This window comes from Hippopotamus amphibius, chromosome 4, assembly GCF_030028045.1.
Source record: "Hippopotamus amphibius kiboko isolate mHipAmp2 chromosome 4, mHipAmp2.hap2, whole genome shotgun sequence".
NCBI lineage: Eukaryota > Metazoa > Chordata > Mammalia > Artiodactyla > Hippopotamidae > Hippopotamus > Hippopotamus amphibius.
The window spans coordinates 34,151,803-34,177,647 of record NC_080189.1 but is presented as its reverse complement, the minus strand read 5'-3'; the positions used below and the strand labels follow the sequence as shown (position 1 = coordinate 34,177,647).

The following is a 25,845-nucleotide window of genomic DNA, read 5'->3' as shown; positions in this document are numbered from 1 at the left end:
GGTAGATACAATGCAAAACTATAGATTCAAAGGTGAATCAGACATATATAACATATATACTATACAGAGTCAAAAAGCAATAAGTTCAAGGAAATTCAGAAGATGGAAAAGTTACTTCTGCCTAGGAGAATGGTAGGTATCAGTTTTGTTACAGGCGCATGCTGGAGAGCACAGTATAGGAAGAAATAACAGAAAGGTGGGAATGAGCGGAAAGTGTGAGTTATATTTCAAGTACTTTGCAAGTAAGAGATGCAAAGATGAATTGTGCTCTTGAACAGCACAGATTTTCTCAGCTGTAACACTGTTGACATTTGGGCCAGATAACTCTTTGTTGTGGGGGTGTCCTGTGCATTTTAGGATGTTTGGGTATCCTTGGCCCACATGATGCCAGTAGCACCGCAATCAAGACAATTACAGATGTTTCCTATAGTGCAAAATCGCCCCTGGTTGAGAACCACAGGTCTAGACAGATAGAAGCTAGTGAGACCAGTTGGGAAACTGAGTTAAGTGTTAGGACCTGATTTAAAGTAGTTTCACAAGACACAGAGGAAAAAAATGATTGCTAACATTTCAGAGTTGGAATCAACAAAAGACATGGTGAGTGAAGGTAGAGAAAGGGAGAAATCAGAGACAACTGAACATTAACATCTGGTTGACTGGGAAGTGGAACCACCACTCACAGCTAAAGAACACAGGAGAGAAGATGCGCAGCTGGGGGAGGAATATGGTGAATTTTGTCTGGGTTCTACTATGTTTGAGATGCTAGCAGAATGTCTATGTGAACATGCCTAGCAGATACGGAAATGTGGAAATGGAGCTTGGAAAGGAGATCAGGCCCAGAGATTTTTATATAGATTTGGAAATCCTCCTTGTGGGTTAAAACCACGAGATGAGAATAAGCCTTTTAGGAGAACAAGTTCAGACACAGGAGAGGAGAGGGCAGAGATCATAAACATTTGGATACTTTCATTTAAGGCATAAGAGAAAGAGAGAGACTAGAAGGGGAGGAGTGACCTTTGAAGTAGAGGTGTATACCTAGCACAGAGTAGGTGCTCATTTCACAGAACTGGAAGAGAATTTCCAGAAGGAGCAGTGCAGTATTGCAGAGATTAAAAAGGAATATAGAATTGAGAAGAGACTTTGGCTTTAAGAGAAAGGGATGAGAACAAGTTATATCTACTGTATGCCAATATCTACTGTATTAATTTCTCAGTTAATTGTCAGAGCAGCCTTGTTGTTACCCCAATTTGCATATGGTAAAACTGGTGTAGATGAGGCCAGCTATTTTAAGTGGTGGACTAGAGATCATTGATGGCCTTTAAGAGAGCAGTTTAATGGCCTTTCAGTCTTGTCTACATTGTACTTCAATAACCAGATTCAAACACTTCTTCATCTTTTGTATCCGGGCCTATCTCTGTTCCCTTAGCAATTTGTACATACTTTTGTTAAAACATTTACCAATTTTGATAGGTTTCCTGATGTTCTTATTTCCTGTGTTCTTCAGGGGCAGGCCCTGTGTCTTACTCATCTTTGTAGTTGCAGTAGAGTACGTGGCATATATTATATCAGTGATTTCAACTCTGGCTGCACATTAGAATCAACTGGAGAGTTTATGAACAAACATGGATGCACAGGCTTCCCTCATGGGTGAGGCCTGGAGTATCTGTACTTTTTTCAAAAAAAGCTTCCCAGCAGGGGAAGCAGGGTTGAGTTTCATTGCATTAGGTGCTTATTAAATGTTGACTAAAGGATAAGAAGTGGAGACAGTAAGTATGATAAATCATTCTTTTTTCCCTCTATATTAGTCTTTTAATTAATTAATTTTTTAAGCTTTTTAAAATTGAAGTATAATTTACAATATTGTATTAGTTTTGGGTGTACCATGTAGGGATTTTATATTTTTGTCCGTTACAGAATGGTCGCCATGATAAGTCTGGTTACTATTGGTCACCACACGAAGTTACTGCAGTGTTATTGACTGTGTTGCTTATGCTACACACTGTGTCCCTGTGACTCATTTCTTTTACAGCTGGAAGTTTGTACATCTTAATCTCCTTCCCCTATTTAAGTGTAAATCATTCTTGAAAAAAATTCAGTAGTGGAGCGCAAGAGAAAGATAGATACTACTTTGCTTTTTCCTACTATTTCATTTTAGAGATACTTTTTTTTTTAAGATAGAAAAAATTTAGGAGTGTTTGTGGGCTGAGGGGAATGATTCAGAGGAGAGAAAAAAATTGAAAATGTAAGATATACATAATAGTTTGTATAACTTTCTCAGTTAATGATAATGAATGCCTACTTTGGATTAATAGGTTTCTTAATATTTTAAATAAATGGTAAAAACCTATTTAAAGAAACAGATGTTAAATTCAGTGGATGACCTAGTTGTGGCTTAAGTGATTTGGGCCCTGTTTTTAATTACCATTCAAAATGATAATTATAAAGGAAAAAAATTCTTAAGGAAAACATATCAAAACAAATTACCTCTCTTATGTATACTCAAATTAAAATAAATTAGTTTGTAACACAGACATGCAATTAGTGATCACTTGATCCTAAACTATTTAAATAATGATAGAGTTTTAAAAATTATGGGAAACAATGTCAGATAATTCTTGTAGTTGAAGTAGAAAAATTCGTAATAGCTCTTTTTAACTTTACTGCTGGTCTCTAAGGCAGTGACCCTTTTGATCACATTCCTTGAGAATCATGTGAGACCTATGATTCTTTAGAGGACCAAATGCCTCAAATTTTGCATATACAATCCCTTATGGGGCAGTGGATACAATATCTGGCAACCCATCAGAGTCACTTGGGGAGATTTTTTAAAATACAGATTTCTAGGTCTCAATCGTCTGGAGATTAATTCAGTAGATCTGGAATGGAACATGGGAATCTATATTTTTTCAAAAGCTTTCCCAGCAAATCTATTAGGCATCCAGATTTGGGAACTCTCTACCCTAATGTCTCCTGCCTTGATCAAGGAGGAGATAACTATGTGGGAAAATGTCCAACATATGAAATTAGAGGGGTTGTAGGCAGGGTTCTCAGATAAAATGTAGACTGCTTGGTTAAAATGAATTTAAGATAAACAAACAACAAATAATTTTTAGTATATTTCCCATGCAGTATACTTTGGGGCTTCTGTAGAGTGCAGGGCTGTTTGCCTCTAAATTTAATGGTTCCAGATAGCTATTTTTTTTGTGGTGTGTATGTGCTTTCGTGCACATGTGCTGTCTGCTTTTTATACTTTTATCTTTTTTTTCAGTTGCTCAAAGCTTTTTAAAATTAAAAAAATTTTTGTCAGCTTAATATATTTATAGCTTTGGTGAAGACTCCATTTCTTGCTAAAGAATTAATGTTTTCTACAGTCAAAATCTCCTGGATTTTACCTTAATGTTTGTAAAAATTTTGCCAATTTACAATGTCCAGCAAAGGCATCAGAAAAATCTGGAGAATTCATAAACACAGATAGTGGAAGTAACATTAATTTTGCCAGCAGCTTCTATAAATTGTGTCCAACAATTGATTGACAACCTGTGGTAAACTCCCCCGCCCTGTTACTTTCCTGTTCTAGCTGGTGATCATAAAGTTGAAGTAGCACTGCCAGATGCTCACCTCTTCCAGTTACAGACATATGTTAGAGAGGCAGTGTAGGCCAAAGGAATCTAGTCAGTTCTGTCTATGGCATTTCACCATGAAGCTTGGCTTTTCTTGAGAAAAATGCTTTCTCTACACTGATGCAAAGACGGACAGAATCAAGGACTGCAAGGCAGAAAGCTACATATGGAGTTTATTTGCATTCAGCCCACCTTCCCTTTGTTTTCCTTCCCTGAGAAGTTTTTCAGTCTTATTCAGCAGTGTAGGTATAAGATAAGATTGTAAGTTTTAGGAGTGTAGTCCAGGTAGCATAGGATGGTGAAACACTTGGCGTGTTGTACTGTCTCTTCTTTCTGAGGGATCACCCATGACCAAAAGGCAAATATCAGTATTCTGTTGGTATTTGTCTGGGTCATCAGTCTATGCTATAATGTTACCAAGGATTTTGATCACAGCTTCTTATACCACGTGTGTATGTCTGCTGTTTACATCTGTTGCAGCACTGAAAGAACCAACGATTTGGGAACTTCTTTAGAAAAGTAAGGCATCATTGCTCCACAGGATTTAGCCACAAGTAATCCTCTTTCTGGGTGTCGTGACTAATCTCTTTCCATCACCGTGGTAGTTTGACTTCTACACATGTTGGTCCCACATAATGTGCAAAAGCCACGTAATTCATCAGTATTACTTGCTTTGCTCAACACCTGGTCTCTCACCAGATTGGAAAATGTTTAGAAAAACTGATTTCTATCTGTAGGCTCAGGCTGTAGGATGCTCTACACAATATGAGGGGCACCGGCTCCTCTCTTCCCTGCAGCACATGAGGAACAATTTGTGCAGGCAGCTTCCCAGCATTAACATACTACTTTTTTCACTGCAATTTGAGACACCCTGATCCTTGGTGACTATCTCTTGACATTCACAAAAAGAAAGTAATGCGTGGTGAAAAGCAGGAAACAATTTCCTATAAGAGTTATCAAAATGAACTGTATTTTTGCTTAGTGGAGAAGATAGAATTCCTTCCTTTCCTAGGGAAAGGATTTGGTAAATTCTCTCTAAGAATAGTGAATCAGCTTTATCTGATATTGAAAGGTGACTATCCTTACCTTTCCCTTGTCTGAACCATTTAATGATCTACAACTGAATTCTGTCCGTTTTCTTCAGACGTTTGTGAGGATTCTGATCCAAAGAAGTTTGAACAGTCACGAACTGCCAGGATGGCACAGTGCTCACGTTTGAGGAAGTCCGTGTCACTTTCAGCCCTTCTAATTTGCTCCATCAAAGACCATTTCTCACTATTTTATAAACTAACTTTATCTTCTTATTTCTGAACTAGCAAGGAGTTCTCTGTAGGCCAAGGAGTAGAGAAGAGTGGAGGAAGGTTGCCTAAAATTGTGGAGGAGCCTGTAACTCATCTTCCATCTTGCCACATACATAAGATTTTTCCCAGTGACTCAGTTACTCAGTAGATTTGCATTGTCTGGAGATTTTGAAATGTTTAATATACATCATCTAATAATTGAAAATCCTGATCTTTATTTTCACCTGAGGAGTTTATTGATGTAAGCTTGTAGTTATTCTTAAATAAAAATTTATTTCCTAAGAATTTTAGAGCTCTCTTTTCAAGAGATTTGATTTATAATTTTGTTGTTCCTGTGAAAGAACTTTGTTTTCTGCAGCCTTTGTCAGATTGACTCAGATCCTTCCCTTTTCTTAATGTTGTAAATATAACTGTCAGACTTTCACCTACTCCCTTCAGATCTGTGGAGGATAGGAAACTAGATAAGCACGCTGGTAAATTTGTGTCTGAAATAAAAATAGAGAAGATTCATAAAGAATCTCTCATGCCCTTCTGATGTTGGGACTATAGATCTGCTTATTTGCTTACTTAAAATATATTTTAAATAACTGAGTTCCTTGCTTTTTGGTCCCCAATTACATCTTAAATTCGAGATTCCCAGGTAAGTGAGATCCTGTTTATTTGCCTCCTCTTTACTCTGTTGATGAGGGAGGGGTTCCTGCTTTAGGATTATGGGGATGGCTGAACACACAACACCTGACATTAGAGAGATGCGATGAATAGCAGTCTATTAGTACATAATACTCAACAGCCCAGGAGATGGGGACACAGTGGAGGATACAGAGTGAACAAGCGGAGGCCATGGGAGACAAGCTTTGTAGAATCAAGACGATAGAGTGATCCCTGGTTCCAGCAGGAGGATGTGATTGCCTAGTTTGAATAATTCTGCAGGCTGGCAGAGGACTGAAGCCCCCCATTCAGGGATGAGCAGGAACTGTGCCTGTTCCCTGTAATAAAGAGGGTTGTCTGGCTAGGGACCTTATCTGCATGAGCAGATTGAGGATGGGAACTTGCAGTTAGGCCATTCAAGGTCCTCCCCATTTTCCCCCAGATGTCAAGGCACACATAACACTGGGCTTTAATTTTAGGCCTTATACTGCTGTTCTCAGTAGTAGTACTAACCCTCTGTCAAAAGTATATGCTAATGATTGCTGTACTGAATAATACATCAAGAAGTTTTTAATAGCATAATTTGTTCTTTGAGTTTTCCTTTCTGTGTGACCTTTTCTTCTGATAATTTGCAAAGTTTAAGCTACTCTGCCGCTATATACAATTTAGTCACAGTAGATAAAAGGTGGCCAAAACATATTTGCAGTGATATGGAGGCATGAGAGACAAGAGTTCTTGTCTGAAAGACTGAATGGAGTGGTGAGGCTCCCGTACTGTGTGTATGTGGGATGAGAAAAAGAGTGGGTTGGTTGTAGAAGCTAGCAAGTAGCAGCAGGAAGAGTAAAAAGGTAATAGCTGCTATTTGAGTGCTTACTCTGTGCCAGGCACTTTTCTAAATGTATTATCTCATTTACTGCAAGTAAGGAAACTGAATTTAATTTGCTTTTGGTCATATAGATAGGTGGCAATGGAGCTGTAGTCTGAGTACATACAGTTTTATTTAGGATGTATGCTGTTAACAGTACATTTTACAGCCTTCAGATACAGAAAGGCCTTATATGTTACGCTAAGGACTTTGGACTTTATCCTGTTGGCAATGGGGAACCATTAGATGATTTAAGCAGGGAAAGAAAATGATCAGAACTTTCATTGAAAATTATCAGTCTGGTGGCAGAGTGGAAAATGACTTTTGGAGACAGACGAGACTAGAGGCAGGGCAGTTATTTTAACAATCCAGAAAATGACTGAGTCCGAATGAAATGGAATCAAAGAAAAGGAGACTGAATGTGAGCAAGAGAGACAGACACTCGATCATGTGGCTGACTGTGGTTCTGAGAAAGGGAAAAGTGTGGAATGGTATCTAGGTGGTGCCAATAATTTTATGAAGAACAGTGGGAATAGGTTTGGGTGAGACAGGCTGAGGTATCTTTGAGGCATTTAATGGAGATTTCTAATAAATGAGTTATATTTAGAAAAATGGATCTTGATCTTGAGAGAGGCTGTGATAGGTATATAGATTTGAGAGCTATTGTTATGTGGTGATAATAGAAGCAGTGGAAGTAGATGAGATTACCCAGATATTTTGGTTGTTACTTCTGATCCATCATGGAAAGATTATACTGTATTGGGAGGCAGCTCCAAAAAGCCTTGGACTTCATCTGAAGAATTCATTCAGATCCCAGTTCTGGATCTCTGTTTTCTCTTTTCATGAGTTAAAGGTAATAACAGCCATCTCAGAAAGTAACTCGATAATATTTTATCTAACAGCCACCAGGGTTTTAAAAGGTTAAGAAATAATGAAATATTTTATCTCCCTTAATTTACCCATGAGAAATGGAAATTTACAAACGTTAAATCAGAACCTGGGTATAGATCGTTTGTCTTAGCTTAGATGAAAATCTTAACTGCGCGTTGCCACCACAGAATGAGGAACTAGCTTTTTCTCCTGTTTTGCTACCACTGGCTTTTGAGGTGAGCAGAGAGGGAAGAGATGGTTTCCAAAGGAGGAGAAAGGATATTGGTGTGTGGGAAGTGAAGGCACTGCAGAAAACACAGAAATGCATGGGCGTTAGCCACCATTGTACCACTGCAGGACACAAAGAAGCATTTCACGTGTAATGTGAAAATGCCTGTATTCCAGGGCTAATTGTAAGAATACTGAACTATACTAATGCAAGTATGTTTATTCTCTGCTACTATTACTGCTAATACTAATATATTTATTCACCCAAATTTACACAGCTAATGAGTAGTAGAAGTGAAAATCCAGCTCATTCAATCTGACTCCAAAGATCATACACTCTCCTGCTTCTTTATATTAGCATTTTTATGGTTTTGAATGTACGTTATTTGAAAATTAACTGTCTACATGCAGAACTGCATTAGTGATAACTCTTAGAATGTTCATTTCATTGAAATACTACATTCCTTGACCATCCTAAATAAATGACAGTTTATTCTTCCACATAGATTTATTTAACATGTAGTAACTACTGACCAAGTTTAGAGTGTAGGGCTGCCTACTGATATAATTGAATATTTATAGTTCCTTGAGGAAGTTACATTTTTGCAGTTACTACCTGAATGCTGACTACTACATTCGTTAAGACACTTTTTAGAAGGATCTTTGGAATTTATTAAAAATTATGATGTTATTCATATCCCAGACTGAAAAAAAGAAGTAACTCACATTTAAAAAAAAGTACTGAAATTACTTTTCTTTTTTCTTTCTTTATTTTTTTTAATAAATTTATTTATTTATTTATTTATTTATTGGCTGTGTTGGGTCTTCATTGCTGCACACCGGTTTTCTCTAGTTGTGGCAAGCGGGGGCTACTCTTCATTGCGGTGTGTGGGCTCCTCATTATAGTGGCTTCTCTTGTTGTGGAGCACAGGCTCTAGGTGCGTGGGCTTCAGTAGTTGCAGCACATGGGCTCAATAGTAGTGGCTCACGGGTTCTAGAGCACAGGCACAATAGTTGTGGCACACGGGCTTAGTTGCTCCTCGGCATGTGGGATCTTCCTGGGGCAGGGATCAAACCCGTGTCTCCTGCATTAGCAGGCGGATTCTCCACCACTGCGCCACCCAGGAATCCTCTTTTTTCTTTCTTTTCTTTATTTATTTGGTCCAGTGGGGAAAAGAAGTCCATTTTAACATATAGCATTAGGATTGTTTATTTATCCTTATAACAATGCAAGAAAAAAAATGGATCTCCATCCCACATCATAAACAAAAATCAATTCCACATCATACACAAAAATCAATCCCAGATTAATGGCCTAAATGCAAAGAGCAAAACTTTAAAGTTAGAAACAATAGGAGAAAATCCCCACAATTTAAGAGTAGAGAAGGAATTTTTTCCCCCACTCTCTAAATACCTCACTGTGTTTAGGGCTGTCTTATATAACCACAGTACAGTTATCAAAATCAAGAAATTTCATATTGGTACAGCACTATTGTCTCATCTACAGACCCTGTTCATATTTCACCAATTGCTGGTCCAGGATCTAATCCAGGATGACGTTGAATTTTGTTGTAGTGTCTCTTTGGTCTTTAATCTGAAACAGGTTCTCAGCATTGTTTGTCCTTTGTGACCTTACCACTTTGGAAGAGTGCAAAATAGTTATTTTGTAGACCGTACGTCAGTTTCAGTTTATTTGATGTTTCCTAATGATTAGATCAGCCTATGAATTTTTGGCAGGAGCATAACAGACGTGATGTTGTGTTCTCAGTACATCCTACTAGGAGGCACATGACATCAGTTTTTATTATTATGATAACTTAGATCATTTGGTAAGGGTGATGTTGTGGCAGGTTTCCTCAATGTAAAGTTACTATTTATCCCCTCTTAAGTATCATGTAGAAAGATTCATTCAGACCATGTAAATATCCTCTTAGACTTTTACCCACTAATTTTAGCATCTGTTGATGGTTTTTACTTCGATAATTACCATTGTTGGTCACCCCAGGTGATTTTCTAATTCAGTCATTCCTTCTACATTTATTAATTGAAATTTTGCTATAATGAAGAGCTTCCCCCCATTGTTCATTCATTTCTTTAGGTCAGTATGGATTCATGGGTTCTTATTTTATTCTGTGGGTTGCTGTCACTTAATTTGTTGCTTGAATTGTAGCCCATTAGAAAAACAAAGTACAAAAAAAAGTTTAGTAGTATTTTTGTGTTATCTCAGACAGCTGAGAAATTATTTTTTCTCAGAAGTAGTGCATACTAACATTTTGGATATTGCTTCGAATATACTATTTTGTCTTCTGCATAGGTAACTTTATAGTATCTGCTTTTTTCTAAGAAGCACAACAGTGAAACATACTTTTTATGTTATGTTTCTCTTTTTGTATATTGTATACAAAATAATGTTTGGATCCTAGAGGAAGCAAAGAAAAAGTGTAGCTCTCTTAGCTGTTAGCTCTATATAAGTACGGTAACTTTTTAAAACTGTTCTTCTTGGTGTGATTGTTCTGAGGTATGTCTGTCAGCTGCCAGTCAGTAACATAGGTAAGAGTTAATCTCCCATCTAGCCAAACCTCCCCAACAAAACCAAGGCATCCTTCCTTCCCCAATCTAGAATTACAGTTTAGAAATACGATAAAAGTTATAACTCTTTCCTCAATCCTATTCCAATTTAGAAGGACTTGACTTCGAATAATATCATGTGGAGGAAGATGGTGGTTAATGCAGGAGATTTCGCTATGGGCCTTAGGAATATATCTAATAAATCGCTGGGCTCGTCCAGAAAAACTGTAATATTCCCAGGAGTAAATTGAGTATAGCTCCATGTGTGTTAGAGAGACTTTGAGGAAATATGTTTTTCATTATTTTCAGAAATTCATTCTACTCTTGGGACCTCTTGTTAAGTTGTATAGATTTGGAAGTGGGCTAGAATAAATAATTTTCAAAATTTAAAAAAAAGTTGGCTAGGAAGGATGGATATAGGAGAACGTTCAGTCTATAGCAATGTTTTGAAAATACCCTGATGACTGAACAATTTCTCAGGAAGACAATTAAGCCTTTACTGTGGTGGACACACTTTCTTTTCTTTAGCACCTGAGAAATCTAAAAACCAGATTCTTCTTATCTTGTGAAATTCACAAAGACCAGATTAAGATACTTCAGGCATAGCTGGTAAAGTCCAAGTTGTGTTTTGGAATCTCAGATAGACAACTCCCATGACTTCTCAACCCTCAGTGGCACTTCTTTTGACCCACCATTCATTTTGGATTTTGTGAGCAGTCTTTTAACTCTTTTTGGTTACCGTACACATTTTGTGCAATAGTAAGAACAAATGTAGGATAAAAGCACAGAACATTTTTGCTTTCTAGATGAAAACCCAAAATAGAACTGACTAAAAGTCTAAATGATATGTACCTTTTTTGAAACAACTAAAAAGTATAAAGCTCAACAGTTAATCATATCACTAAATATGCTTTACTGTGTATATGTACTGCTTGCTATCAATACTTTACTTTTGTCATTTTATTGGTTATGTGTAAGTCATTCGGAGTGTTAAAAACAATTTCCTCAAAATTCTAAGAGTTTCCAAGAGAAATAATTGATAAATTCATCAGCAGATTGCCACATTTAAAAAAGTATTTTATTTATTTATTTATTTATTTATTTATTTATTTATTTATTTATTTATTTTGGCTGCACCGGATCTCAGTTGCGGCATGAGGGATCTTCGTTGCAGCATGCAGGATCTTAGTTTTGGCATGCATGCGGGATGTAGTTCCCTGACCAGGGATTGAACCCCGGCCCCCTGCATTGGAGGTGCAGAGTCTTAGCCACTGGGCCACCAGGGAAGTCCCACTCTGTTTTTTTCTCTCTTTCAAAGAATTTATTTCCCTTAAGTTGCTGCTATTAAGATTTTAAATACCAAAAAAAGTATACTGTGGCAGTTTTTTCGTGGCTACACTATCACATTCTGCCGTGTTCATCTTTTGGTGGGAAGATTTTACCCATTCTACCAAAACTGTTTTAAATCTGAGAAGCATAATGTAGTGAATAAAAGTGTATATTCAGTAATCAGACTGAAGAGTAAATGACATACTCCGTGTAAAGTGCTTGGTAAACACTCATTTAAATAATCCCATGTTTGTTATCATCTTCATCATTGTAACCTCTCAGTGGTATCCAACAACATTTATAGGTTTTGCTTCAAACTTTTTAGTGTTCTAGACTACAAAAGCTTTTCTTTCTGTTTTAAATTGACATTTATCTAAGCGACCTTGTCACATATGTGGCTTCTAGCTAGGAACATCTTCATTTTAACTGTAAATACCTTTTTCAACTGTCTCTCTCCTCTAAAAACCGTATGTGTACTTAGATGCATGCACACACATAACATACATACACAAACATATATAACTATTTCCTTTTCCATTATTTTTAGTTTCCACATCAGAGCAGCGCAGTGCTAGTACAGTGGACAATATGAAATAAGGCTTTTGTTTTTGCTAAGTGTGATCCCTTAATTCAGTGAATTCAGTATGATCCCTTAATTCAGGGATGTGTATTTTAAAAATCACCTGGAAAGCTTTTAAAATAGTGCTTTCTGGGCCTCGTTTCCAGAATCTAATTCAGTTGGTTGGGTAGGGCTTATGAATGTGCATTTCTGACAAGATCACTGATCAACTTAGTTGGAGGTTACTGTATAGAGTGATTGGAAGACTATTATAAATACTCAAAACTTCTTCACTAAATTATAATATTGGGCATGTCATCTAACCTCTCAAATACATATTCATTAGTGATTAATCTCTTTATTATAGCCTTTATTCTCTTAAAATATGCCTGTCAGTATACCTGCTGATATTTTGTCTCTCACTTTTTTTTTTTAAGAATTTTTATTGAGACACAGATAACAGACAATAAACAGCATATATTTAGAGTGTACAATTTGGTATCCCAATTTCCCATTTCATTCCCCCCCAACCCTCCCCACTTTCCCCACTTGGTGTCCATATGTTTGTTCTCTACATCTGTGTCTCTATTTCTGCCTTGCATTTCCTCTTTCATAGTTAGCATTTGCCTTATGTATTGAGGTGCTCCTATACTGGGTGCATATATATTTATAATTGTTATCTCCTCTTTTTGGATGGATCCCTTGATCTTTATGTAATGTCCTTTCTTGTCTCTTGTAACATTTTTTATTTTAAAGTCTATTTTATCTGATATGACTATTGCTACTCCAGCTTTCTTTTGATTTTCACTTGCATGGAATATCTTTTTCCATCCCCTCACTTTCAGTCTGTATGTGTCCCTAGGTCTGAAGTGGGTCTCTTGTAGACAGCATATATATGGGTCTTGTTTTTGTATCCATTCCGCCAGTCTGTGTCTTTTAGTGGGTGCATTTAGTCCATTTACATTCAAGGTAATTATCTATATGTATGTTCCTATTACCATGTTCTTAATTGTTTTGTGTTTGTTTTTGTAGGTCCTTTTCTTCTCATATGTTTCCCACTTAGAGAAGTTCCTTTAGCATTTATTGTAGGGCTGGTTTGGTGGTGCTAAATTCTCTTAGCTGTTGCTTGTCTTTAAAGCTTTTGATTTCTCCATCGAATGTGAATGAGATCCTTGCTGGGTAGAGTATTCTTGATTGTAGGTTCTTCCCTTTCATCACTTTGAATATATCCTGCCATTCCCTTCTGGTTTGCAGAGTTTCTGCTGAGAAATCAGCTGTTAACCTGATGGGAGTTCCCTTGTATGTTATTTGTCGTTTTTCCCTTGTTGCTTTTAATAACTTTTCTCTGTCTTTAATTTTTGTCAGTTTGACTACTATATGTCTTGGCATGTTTCTCCTTGGGTTTCTCCTGCCTGGGACTCTCTGCACTTCCTGGACTTGGGTAGCTATTTCCTTTCCCATGTTAGGGAAGTTTTTGACTCTAATCTCTTCCAGTATTTTCTTGGGTCCTTTCTCTCTCTCTTCTCCTTCTGGGACCCCTATGATGCAAATGTTGGTGCGTTTAACATTGTTCCAGAGGTCTCTTAGGCTGTCTTCAGTTCTTTTCATTCTTTATTCTTTTCTGCATCAGTGATTTTTCACCATTCTGTCTTCCAGGTCACTTATTTGCCCTTCTGCCTCAGTTAAACTGCTGTTGGTTCCTCCTAGTGTATTTTTCATTTCAGTTATTGTGTTGCATATCTCTGTTTGTTTGCTCTTTAATTCTTCTAGGTCTTTCGTAAACTTTTCGATCTTTGCATCCAGTCTTTTTTCAAAGTCCTGGATCATCTTCACCATCATTATTCTGAATTCTTTTTCTGGAAGGATGCCTATCTTCTCTTCATTTAGTTGTTTTTCTGGGGTTTTATCCTGTCCCTTCATCTGATACAAAGTCCTCTGCTTTTTCATTTTCTCTTTCTTTCTGTGGCTGTGGTTTTCAATTCCACAAGACAAAATACTGCTGATACTGCTTGATACTGCTGTCTGCCCTCTTGTGGAGGAAGCTATCTAGGAGGCTCCTGCATGCTTCCTGATGGGAAGGGACTGATGGTGGGTAGGGCTGGGTGGGCGGAGCTCAGTAAGACTTTAATCCGATTTGGTGGGCGGAGCTCAGTGAAACTTTAATCTGCTTGTCTGCTAATGGGTGGGGCTGTGTTCCCACCCTGTTGGTCGGTTTGGCCTGAGGCTACTTAGCACTGGAGCTTACTGGCTCTTTGGTGGGGCTAATGGAGGACTCTGGGAGGGTTCACACCAATGAGCACTTCCCAGAACCCCTGCTGCCAGTGCCCCTGTCTCCTCGGTGAGCCACAGCTGCCCCCCACCTCTGCAGGCAACCCCCCAACACCAGCAGGTAGGTCTGGTTCAGTCTCCTATGGGGTCACTGCTCCTTCCCCCTGGGTCCTGGTGGAGTGGAGTCTCTGTTTCCCCCAGTCCTGTGGAGGTCCTGCAATCAAATCCTGCTGGCTGGGGCTTCCTAGGTGGCGCAGTGGTTAAGAATCTGCCTGCCAATGCAGAGGTCACGGGTTCGATCCCAGCTCCAGGAAGATCCCACATTCCGTGGAGCAACTAAGCCCGTGCGCCAAAAAAAAAAAAAAAAAAAAAAATCAAAAATCCTGCTGGCTTTCAAAGTCTGATTCTCTGGGGATTCCTCCTCCTGTTGCTGGACTCCCAGGTTGGGAAGCCTGATGTGGGGCTCAGAATCCTCATTTTAGTGGGTGGACTTCTGCAGTATAACTGTTCTCCAGCTTGTGAGTCACCCACCCAGCATTTATGGGATTTGATTTTAATGCATTTGCGCCCCTCCTACCGTTTCATTGTGGCTTCTCCTTTGTCTCTGGATGTGAGGTGTTTTTTTTTGGTGAGTTCCATTGTCCCTCTGTCAATGACTGTTCAGCAGTCAGTTGTAATTCCTGCAAGAGGGAGTGAGCTCACGTCCTCCTGCTCTGCCATCTTGATTCTGGCCATTCCTTTTTCCATGTGGGTTTCTCACTTATTTTTGAACTAAAATTTCCTAAGGTCCAGTCAGGTCTCATGTTCAAAACATTTTGAATTTAGACCTTTCTTCCCCTCTTCCTTTCTACTTTTTTTTTTTTTTTTTTACTAATTTGTGACTTTATAGACATGCACATTTGTGACTTTATAGACACGCAAATATATTTTCTTCATTGTACCTCAATGCGTCTTATTTCCTCACACATACAAATTTGCTTGATGGATCTTTTTTTCCATTTTAGTTTAAAAGAAAAATTTGCTTATAAGAAAATGTTTATTTGTAGGCAGCTTTGAATCCTTAAATGTATTAGTTATACATATATTTTATCTACATTCAGCCTATGGATTGTGATTATATTAAATGATTAAAACAATAATAAACTTAGGGTGTTTGAGTGAAAAAATGTCACTGCCTTTAAAATCTTAAGCCTTTTTCAGTAGAACTTTGAAATAGTGTAATTTTGCATGGTTTTTGCTTGTTTTAGCAGAGACCTGTACTATGGAACATTTATACTTTTGTTTCTGTTTTAGGTGCGTATAGCAGCAAAATTCATCATTCATGCTCCTCCTGGAGAATTTAATGAGGTGTTTAATGGTGAGTGTTTAATTCATAACACTAAGGCTTGATATATCAAGCACTCCTTTTTTAAAGAATAATAAAGAAAAAGTCCTCTGCTTTTTCATTTTCTCTATCTTTCTGTGGCTGTGCTTTTCAGTTCAACCAAAATAACTAAGCTAAGGGGAGTGGGGAGAAAAATCTGTATTTTCTGAATTACAATGAAAATTTTTGTCAATCTGGATTTTGTAAGGTCTAGAATATAATGTATTTATGACATATGATAATTATGTTTGGTTAACTTTAACCGTCTTAAAGAATAACATTAAATGATTTAAAAAGACAAGAAAAGTTTAATTTTAACTATTTTTTGGAGCTGTGAAATGCGTTTTTAATATTTCTTTTAAAGAAAAGTCTACTTGATTAATAGGAACAGCCAAAAAAGGGGGGAGAAACATTGTTTCACCAGGCTTGTTTCATCTGCTTAGAAGATGACATTACATGTAAAAACAATTTTTTATTTAAGTTATATCTCATAAATCAGTTCACAGTATTCCTTTCTTTAAACCTCACACCTCACTGGCAAGCAATTTTATAATTATTCACCCATAGATGAGAAATTTAAGTATAACATGGTCTCCTGGTTGCTGTAAAAACTGTAACAATAGTTCCTCTTTAACAGTAAGAATGATCTGGTTGAAATAGCTGTGCAAAAAATGGTTTGTAGTGATTTTTATATAAAACTTTTTAAAAGCAGTTTTAAGAGTAAGCTACCACAAGTACTTTAAATGTGTTATTTCTATGTCATATATATTTGGCCTTCATGTCTTAAATTAAAACTAATTTATACAGGGCTTTTCAGTTTCATTTTTTAAACATTTTACTCCAGAGTAAGCTATTTAAAGCTTAACTTCTGTTTTAATATTCCGTTTTTATAACTGAAATACATGTTAATATGTTTGATTATTGGGGCATTAAAGAAGATAGAGTCTCTACTCCTTAGGGTTAAAAGTTGGCTTTTAACTTAAATTGATAATGGGGAAACTGCACTAAAGTCAGTGGCTCCTAAAGATGCCACCAGAAAACTACTGGAACTAATCAATGAATTTAGAAAAGTTGCAGGATACAAAATTAATGCACAGAAATCTCTTGCATTCCTATACACCAGCAACGAAAAATCAGAAAGAGAAATTAAGGAAACAATCCCCTTTACCATCGCAACAAAAAGAATAAAATACCTAAGCATAAACCTACATAAGGATACAAAAGACTTATCTTCAGAAAACTATAAAACACTGATGAAAGAAATCAAAGATGACATGAACAGATGGAGAAATATACCATGTTCTTGAATTGGAAGAATCGATATTGTGAAAATGACTATACTACTGAAAATAATCTACAGATTCAGTGCAATCCCAATCAAATTACCAATGGCATTCTTCACAGAACTAGAAAAAAGATTTTACAATTTGTGTGGAAACACAAAAGACCCCAAATAGCCAAAGCAATCTTGAGGAAGAAAAATGGAACCGGAGGAATCAGGCTCCCCGATTTCAGACTATACTACAAGGCTACAGTAATCAAGACAGTTATGGTACTGGCAGAAAAACAGAAATATAGATCAATGGTATAGGATAGAAAGCTGAGAGATAAACCCACACATGTATGGTCACCTAATATATGACAAAGGATGCAAGAACATACAATGGAGAAAAAAGACAGCCTCTTCAGTAAGTGGTGCTGGGAAAACTGGACAGCTACATGTAAAAGAGTGAAACTAGAACACTATGTAACATCATACACAAAAATAAACTCAAATTGGATTAAAGAGCTAAATGTAAGACCAGACACTATAAAACTCTTGGAGGAAAATATAGGCAGAACACTCTATGACATAAATCATTGCAAGATCCTTCTTGACCCACCTCCCAGAATAATGGAAACAAAAACAAAAATAAGCAAATGGGACCTAATGAAACTTAAAAGCTTTTGCACAGCAAAGGAAACCATAAACAAGACAAAAAGACAACCCTCAGAATGGGAGAAAATATTTGTAAATGAAGCAACTGACCAAGGATTAATCTCCAAAATACACAAGCAGCTCATGCAACTCAGTATCAAAAAAACAAACAGCCCATTCCAAAAATGGGCAGAAGACCTAAATAAACATTTCTCCAAAGAAGACATACCGATGGCCAACAGACACATGTAAAGATGCTCAGCATCACTAATCATTAGAGAAATGCAAATCAAAACTACAATGAGGTATCACCTCACACCAGTCAGAATGGCCATCATCAAAAAATCTAGAAACAATAAATGCTGGAGAGGGTGTGGAGAAAAGAGAACCCTCTTGCACTATTGGTGGGAATGTAAATTGATACAGCCACTATGGAAAACAGCATGGAGGTTCCTTAAAAAACTAAAAATGGAACTACCATATGACCCAGCAATCCCACTACTGGGCATATACCCAGAGAAAACCATAATTCAAAAAGAGACATGTACCACAGTGTTCACTGCAGCACTGTTTACAGCAGCCAGGACATGGAAGCAACCTAAATGTCCCATCGACAGATGAATGGATAAAGAAGATGTAGCACGTATATATAGTGGAATATTACTCAGCCATAAAAAGGAATGAAATTGAGCTATTTGTAGTGAGGTGGATGGGCCTAGAGTCTGTCATACAGAGTGAAGTAAGCCAGAAAGAGAAAAACAAGTACCGTATGATAACACATATATACGGAATTTAGAAAAATGGTACTGATGAACCTAGTGGCAGGGTGGGAATAGAAATGCAGACGTAGAGACCAGACCTGGGGACGCTGGGGGGAGGGGAAGCTGGGACATAGTGAGAGAGTAGCATCCACATATACACACTACCAAATGTAAAGTAAATGGCTAGTAGGAAGCTACTACAGAGCACAGGGAGATCAGCTTGATGCTTTGTGAAAACCTAAAGGGGTGGGATAGGGAGGTTGGGAGGGAGGTTCAAAACGGAGGGGATAAGGGAATATATGTGTACATGTAGCTCTTCCATTTTGTTGTACAGCAGAAACTGACACAATACTGTAAAGCACTTACACATAAAGATTTAAAAAAATAAAGTCAGTGGCCCCCAAACTCCTGTACAATTTATAGAGCCAAGGATAAATTATAATTGTAAGAAAAATTTTTCATTTCCATTCTTACCCTGAATTAAATGCCCTACAAATTCATTAATCAGAAAGACCGTAAAAGAATGTATGAGTCCTAGAAATTGCTTTTCTAAGTCTCATTGGAAATTGCTGTTGAGTTGGTATGTTCTGTGTTAAGGTACAGTTGATTTGGGCATTTATGATAAGCCATTTGGTAGGCCTGGGCTGGAGCTGTGAAATGAAGTGGGATATAGGATATTATTAAAAAGGAATTAAATATTTGAGGGGGAAATCTCATATGCATTTGATTATCTTCATGCTATTTTTCTTGATAACATTAACATCAGAATGATGCCATGGAAACCACAAATTCTGCAATGTTTTAGAATTGCAGAGTCATAAAAGCTTGTCAGATCAGTGGTTCCCAAATGCTGTTTCCCAGATTGGCTATGTAAGAATCATTAAAACATAGATTTCTGGTGTTCATTCTCAGGAACTGATGTGTTATCTGGGCTGGAGCTTTGAAATGTATACTTTTTTTTTTTTTTAATGTATACCTTTTTTTTTTTTAAAGACTCCCACTCACCACACATTGTTCTGATGTGTGGTCTGACTTGAAACCACATCCCTTCTTAAGAGTAGGTTTTATTTTATTCAGATTCTTCTCTATTTCTTTCACTGTATTCTACAATATGATAGAAGTTTGGACTTTTTTTCCAGAGTAAAGATAACTGGATCATACAGATGCTGCTTTTAAATTATTTTCCCATTTAGATAGAACTGGAAAAGATACACTACCATGCAATACCGCTATTAATGATTATGCTTTAAATATTGAAGATGTAAGAATCATATTATCAAATAGAATTCCCAGTTTACTTTGTGAGATAGAAATACCTGTAATTGTAAATGTCTGTGTTTTAATTTTTTAGGCAGAAGCTTCCATTGTTTAAAATCAGTTAATTTAGAAATCAAGTTAGTATTATTTTAGTGGTTAGCCAAAGAGATTGTTTTTTAAATTGGGACCTACTGCTGAAAAGACATATGTGAATAGGCATATTTTTTTCTTTTGGAATAGCATTATTATTTTTGTAAAAATGTTTCATAGCCATTCTAAAATTTCGAAAGTGCACAAAAGAACCTAAGAAGTACACAAAACTCTACCCTCTCTTCTCCACTGTTTGAATGAAATACTTCCAACATTTCTCAGTTTAGACAATGTATGTAACATTACATAAATATAATACTATAATGCTGAGTTTTTGCCTTCCTGTTTATTATATTATGTGTATATTTCCATGTTGATAAATATGTATCTACATTATTTCTATTGGATGCCCAATTTTACACTGTTTAGAAGAACTATTGTCTGTTTATGTTATATTTAACCAGTTTCTCAGTGGGAGGTACTTAAGTTATTTGTGTTATTTTCATTTAATGAAAAAATTAAGATACTTTGTTATATGTACTTTATGATAGCAATTATGTAAAATTGCCAAGTGTATAGGGAAAATAATGAAAGAAAATATACCAAGACTAGAGTAGAATTTTGTTTGTTGGTGAAATTATGTGATTTTTTTCCAATTAAAATTGTAGTTTTAAAGTTATGTTTTAATGATTAATAGGCACATGTCTACATAGATGAGTCTAAAATTAGAACAGAGTTAAGAATCAACAACCAATGTGATATCACTAAATCAAATAAAGTAGTTATCCATATCTAACTAAATATATTCATCTGTTGCTGAACATGAGCTGTGTGAGAAACAAAATGCCTACATCTGTACTCTGTTCACAAGCTGTTTCTTGTTTAATCACTTTTTCCATAGAGCAAATTCACTTGAAACTCATGATAGTATTGTCACACTGAGATATAGTGCTCAATCTTCTGCAATCTTATCACACCATCTTTTTGGTGTAGCTTATCTCCACTTTAGTTCTTTGGAGACATGTAATAGTCTGCCTGCATTGACTATTAAGAGTATGAAATAACATATTTTTATTTCATTCCATCTTCTGTTTCCTTACCAGAATCTTTTCTTTCTTTCTTTTTTTTTTTTTTAATTAATACCATGATGTGTTTTTGTGGTTATTTTGGTCATCACAGTGATATTTTGTGCTCCTGTACATGTTTTAGGGGGTGGGTAGGGTGCTAATATGTGACTAAAATAACCTAAATTCATTCCATAGAAATTTCAAATATAGGAAAATAGTAATATAGAAAAAAATAATGTTTGTTTTGCAGATGTTCGGTTACTGCTTAATAATGATAATCTTCTCAGGGAAGGAGCAGCCCAGTAAGTATTGTATATTATATTAACATAATTAAAGTGACATGGGAAAAAATATTTTAAAAGTGGTTTTTAGGTACTAATCCATGAAATAGATGTTTGCACATCAAGTTCAAAACTATATAATAATATATATGTACTAGGTTAGAAGAAATATTTTTGATCATAGAGGAATATAGAGACATAATGGTAACATGAAATCCTGTATTCATTGTGTGTCTGGCAGTGGCCTATATACTCAGAACTACATTTTGACATTTGCAGATTTGGATAAGATTACTTTAGAAACTTTGATTTTTGAAATTGTGATACTTTAAATTTTATGCAGGTTTTACTTACTGTTGTTAAATGCTTAATCCTAATAAATTTTTGAGAAGGACCTACTGTATAGCACAGGGAACTATATTCAATATCTTATAATAACCTATAATGGAAAAGAATCTGAAAAAGAATATACATATGTATGTATAACTGAATTACTTGGCCGTACGCCTGAAACATTGTAAATCAACTGTACTTCAGTTTAAAAAATAGATTTTTGAGAGTTAGAAGCTTATTTTATTCATCCATAAATACCTAGCATAGTACCTGACACATATTAATAAGTATTTATTAGATTTGTGACTGATTCAAAGAACTAAGCAGTTCTAAATCCTAGTACATCATCTTTGGACCAGTGACCACAATTGTGACTTGCCACAACTGTCTTAAGATTTCAGAGAAATAATTGGTTCTCTTTTCCTCTCCCACCTCCCTAAATAAGGCCTGTGGACCCATATTTTAGACTAATTAATAACTCCATTGCTCATTTGAAAATGATGGAATTAAACTTTCAGGTGCCTTACAAAGAGTGTTCAGTATCCATCCAGTCACCTACTCTCATCTTAGTTATCCTACCCAAAATGTGAAGTCCTGACTAATGGGGAAAATTTTCTCTAATTCTATTTTTGTAATGTTTGAAGGCTTTATCGAATAAATTTGTTCTTTAGAGTTAATCCTAATGGAGGTAGCAGTTCAACAGGCTTCTGGACATATCTGATTTTGTTTCTCATTTACATTTCTGTTATTTTCTTCCCATTTTTAATTGAAGTGTAGTTGATGTACAATATTACATATGTTATAGGTATACAACATAGTGATTAACAATTTTTTAAAGTTATATTCCATTAGTAGTTACTACAAAATACTGGCTATATTCCCTGTGTTGTACAGTACATCCTTGTGGCTTATTTTATACTGTACATAATAGTTTGTGTCTCTTAATCACCTACCCTTATCTTGCCCCTCCCCTCTTCCCTCTCCCCATTGGTAATCACTAGTTTGTTCTCTATATTTGTGTTTGTTTCTTTTTGTTATATTCACTAGTCTGTTGTATTTTTAGATTCCACATATAAGTGATACCATATAGTATTTGTCTTTCTCTAACTTATTTCACTTAGCATAATGCCCTCCAAGTCCACCCATGTTGTTACAAATGGCAAAATTTCATTTTTTATGGCTGAGTAGTATTCCATTGTATATATTTACCACTTCTTTTTTATCCATTCATCTGTTGATGGACACTTAGCTTGCTTCCATATCTTGGCAATTGTAAATAATGCTGCTGTGAACATTGGGGTGCATGTATCTTTTTGAATTAGTGTTTTTATTTTCTTCCAGTATATACGCAGCAGTGGAATTGCTGGGTCATATGGCAGTTCCGTTTTTAGCTTTTTGAGAAACCTCCATACTGTTTTCCACAGTGGCTGCACCAATTTACATTTCCACCAACAGTGTAGGAGGGTTCCCTTGTATCCATGTCCTCACCAACATTTTTTATTTGTGTTCCTTTTGATAATAGCCATTCTGACAGGTGTGAGGTGATATCTTATTGTGGCTTTGATTTGCATTTCTCTGATAATTAGCAGCATTTAGCATTTTTTCATATGTCTGTTGGCCATCTGTATGTCCTCTTTGGAAAAATGTCTATTCAGGTCTTCTGCCTGTTTTTTAATCAGGATGTTTGTGTTTTTGATGTTGAGCTGTATGAGTTATTTATGTATTCTGGATATTAATTCCTTATCAGTGATATCATTACAGATATGTTCATTTTGTCTTTTTTGTCTTGTTGATGGTTTCCTGTGCTGTGCAAAAGTTTTTAGTTAGGTCCCTTTTATTTCCTTTGCTTTAGGAGATGGAGCCAAAAAAATATTGCTACAATTTATATCAAAGAGTGTTGTCTGTGAGCTTTATGATTTCTAGTCTTACATTTAGGTCTTTAGAGTTTATTTTCATATATGGTACTAGATAATGTTGAAATTTCATTGTTTTGCATTGGCCGTCCAGTTTTCCCAGCACCACTTATTGAAGAGACTGTCTTTTCTCCATTGTATATTCTTGCTTTCTTTGTCATGGATTAATTGACCATAAGTGTGTAGTTTTATTTCTGGGTTCTCTGTTCTGTTCCATTGATCTGTGTGTTTAATTTTTGTGTCAGCACCATGCTGTTTTGATTACTGAAGCTTTGTAGTATAGTCTGAAGTCTGGGAGCATGATTCCTCCAGCTCTGTTCTTCTTTCTCAAGATTGTTTTGGCTATTAGGGGTCTTTTATGTCCTATTATCTTTTAATAGCAGTTTTTATTTATTGTTTTTTATTGTGGGGAAAGTATACCTAATATGAAGTTTAAGGTTTTAACCATTTTTAGGTGTACAGTTCTTTGGCATTAAGTACATACACATTTTTGTGTAACCATCAGTACCATCCATCTCCAGAACTTTTATTTTCCCAAACTGAAACTCCATACCCTTTAAGCAATAATTTCCCATTCTTCCCTCCTCATAACCCATGAGAACCATATTCTATTTTCTGTATGAATTTGACTTCCCTGGGTACCTCATATAAGTAGAATCATACGTTATTTTTCCTTTTGTGACTGGTTTATTCTACTTAGAATGTCTTCAGAGTTCATCCATGTTGGAGCCTGTGCTAGAATTTCCTTCCTTTTTAACACTGAATGTGTGTGTGTGTGTGTGTGTGTGTGTGTACATACATATATATGTACACACATTTTGTTTATCCATTCACCCATCAGTGGACAGACTGGGTTGCTTCCACCTTTGTTAATTATTATATTTAAGTGCTTAATAGAAATCAATTTACTTGGTATCTTTGACTTTAGTTATTAGTTTCTGAGAGAATGGCCTCTTATTCCTAAGTTCTTTAAGCCTTACAAAATTGTTTATATATCCGAGTAAAATTAATTTTCTTTATAATAGCATATAGCACGTTGACAAAAGTCTTACAGAAGTAAAGAAAACATACAACGTTTATGAACTTTTTAACGACAGTACCTCAAAGTAAGCTTTTCCTCTGAGTTCTCTGTGGTAAATAAATATGTGGGTTGTTTCATGTAGGTGCAGAAATTAGTGAATTTTTTTCTTAAGTTAAGGAAATGAGAAACTTGGTTTGTTGAAAGAAGAGGTTTTCCTCTGCAGAGCAAAGTTAAATGAAGGTCAGAAAAATATTCGTAATTATGTAAGTGGTATGAAATAGTCATGCATTTGAATAAAAAATGATGAAAGCATTTAAATTTTATTTGTCCAAAGGAGTATTTATCTGATGATAGTTACATTTGAATAAATTGAATTTCTTTTAAAAAGAAATTGGAATGTGAGCTATATTTCTCTTTTATTATGAAACAAATTTCAGGGACAGTCCTGGTACATGTTTCAAGAAGTATATACATTAAATGCCTGATATTCTGACCTTTTAAGCAGGTTAGTCTTTGAGGAAATTCGTACCTAATGATAAAACAAGATATTTATAGTATGACCTCAAAAAACATCAAAACCTTCAGTAGAAACTAAAGGTTGTCTTGCATGTGGTTATAGTCTCAGTAAATGATTGCTAACTAGATGAAAGAAGAGAAAGTATTGATTCTTTTTGTTGACTTCAGTAGTAGTCTTTGTTATTTTTCAGACATCTGAGGTTATCTGTGAAGTACAGAAATACATCTTAAATCATTGAGTGACTTTAGAATTATATTACTCTGGTTCGCAGTGTCCTCTCTGTGAAATAATTTTCAGACAAACATACTGTTACCCCCATTGTTCACTAGACTTGGCTCTGAATTACTTTTGAAATATCTCCAAACCTGGTTTCATCCTCAAAAGATAATGTATCACCTATTATTGAGACTGTCCAGACCTATATAACAGAGGCTTGGGAAGCATTATAAAAACCTTTACAATGTGTCCCAGTGGCAGTTTCACCAAAGTGCATAGCCATAGTCCTGTTGCTTCTTCAACTGCATTTTTTTATATTGAATTTCTTTTATACAAGTACATCTCTTTCTCTCTACCACTTTTCCTCCTTTCTTCCATCTTTTTCTATTGCTTTAACTCTTTTTAATTCTTTTTTGATTTGGTTTTGAGAAATTCCTCTTCCTGTCTTTTTGTAAGGGGGAAAAACATGGCTATTCTTAAAAGTGGTTCTAATGGGACACCTTTACTAAAGGGCATAAATTCAGTGTGTTTCACAGTAAAATTAGGCATACCGAGGACTTGGTACTGTCAAGTCAAGAAAACTTTGAAATATCCAGAAATAGCCTTTCATTCAACAGACGTACGAATGCCAAACTTCACTGTGATGAGACAAATAAATGTCTTAGGAATTTTCCAGTGGGGAGTCAGACATGTTCAATTTCTGGCCAACTGAAACAAAATACAGAGGCATGTCAAAGGCCTTGGGAGCCCAAAGGAAGAAATTTTAAATTTCTATTTAGAGATGGTTTTGGGCTGAGTTTAAATGATGAACAGGATTCAAATAGTAAATTAGAGAAATGATGTGGAAACACA

At 35.9% G+C, this 25,845-nt stretch overlaps 1 protein-coding gene and 1 pseudogene across 2 annotated transcripts in view; one reads left to right on the top strand and one right to left on the bottom strand.

The window, feature by feature from the left end:
* Positions 1-25,845, top strand: part of CAPZA2 (capping actin protein of muscle Z-line subunit alpha 2) — a 52,802-nt gene that overhangs the window by 7,127 nt on the left and 19,830 nt on the right. For both annotated transcript variants that reach the window (XM_057731476.1, XM_057731477.1), the window contains exons 2-3: positions 15,550-15,613; positions 20,963-21,014. In XM_057731476.1, the coding sequence (XP_057587459.1) occupies positions 15,550-15,613; positions 20,963-21,014 (116 nt within the window). The remainder of the gene's footprint in view (positions 1-15,549; positions 15,614-20,962; positions 21,015-25,845) is intronic.
* LOC130851095 (RAB11-binding protein RELCH-like) lies at positions 3,304-5,877 on the bottom strand (annotated as a pseudogene).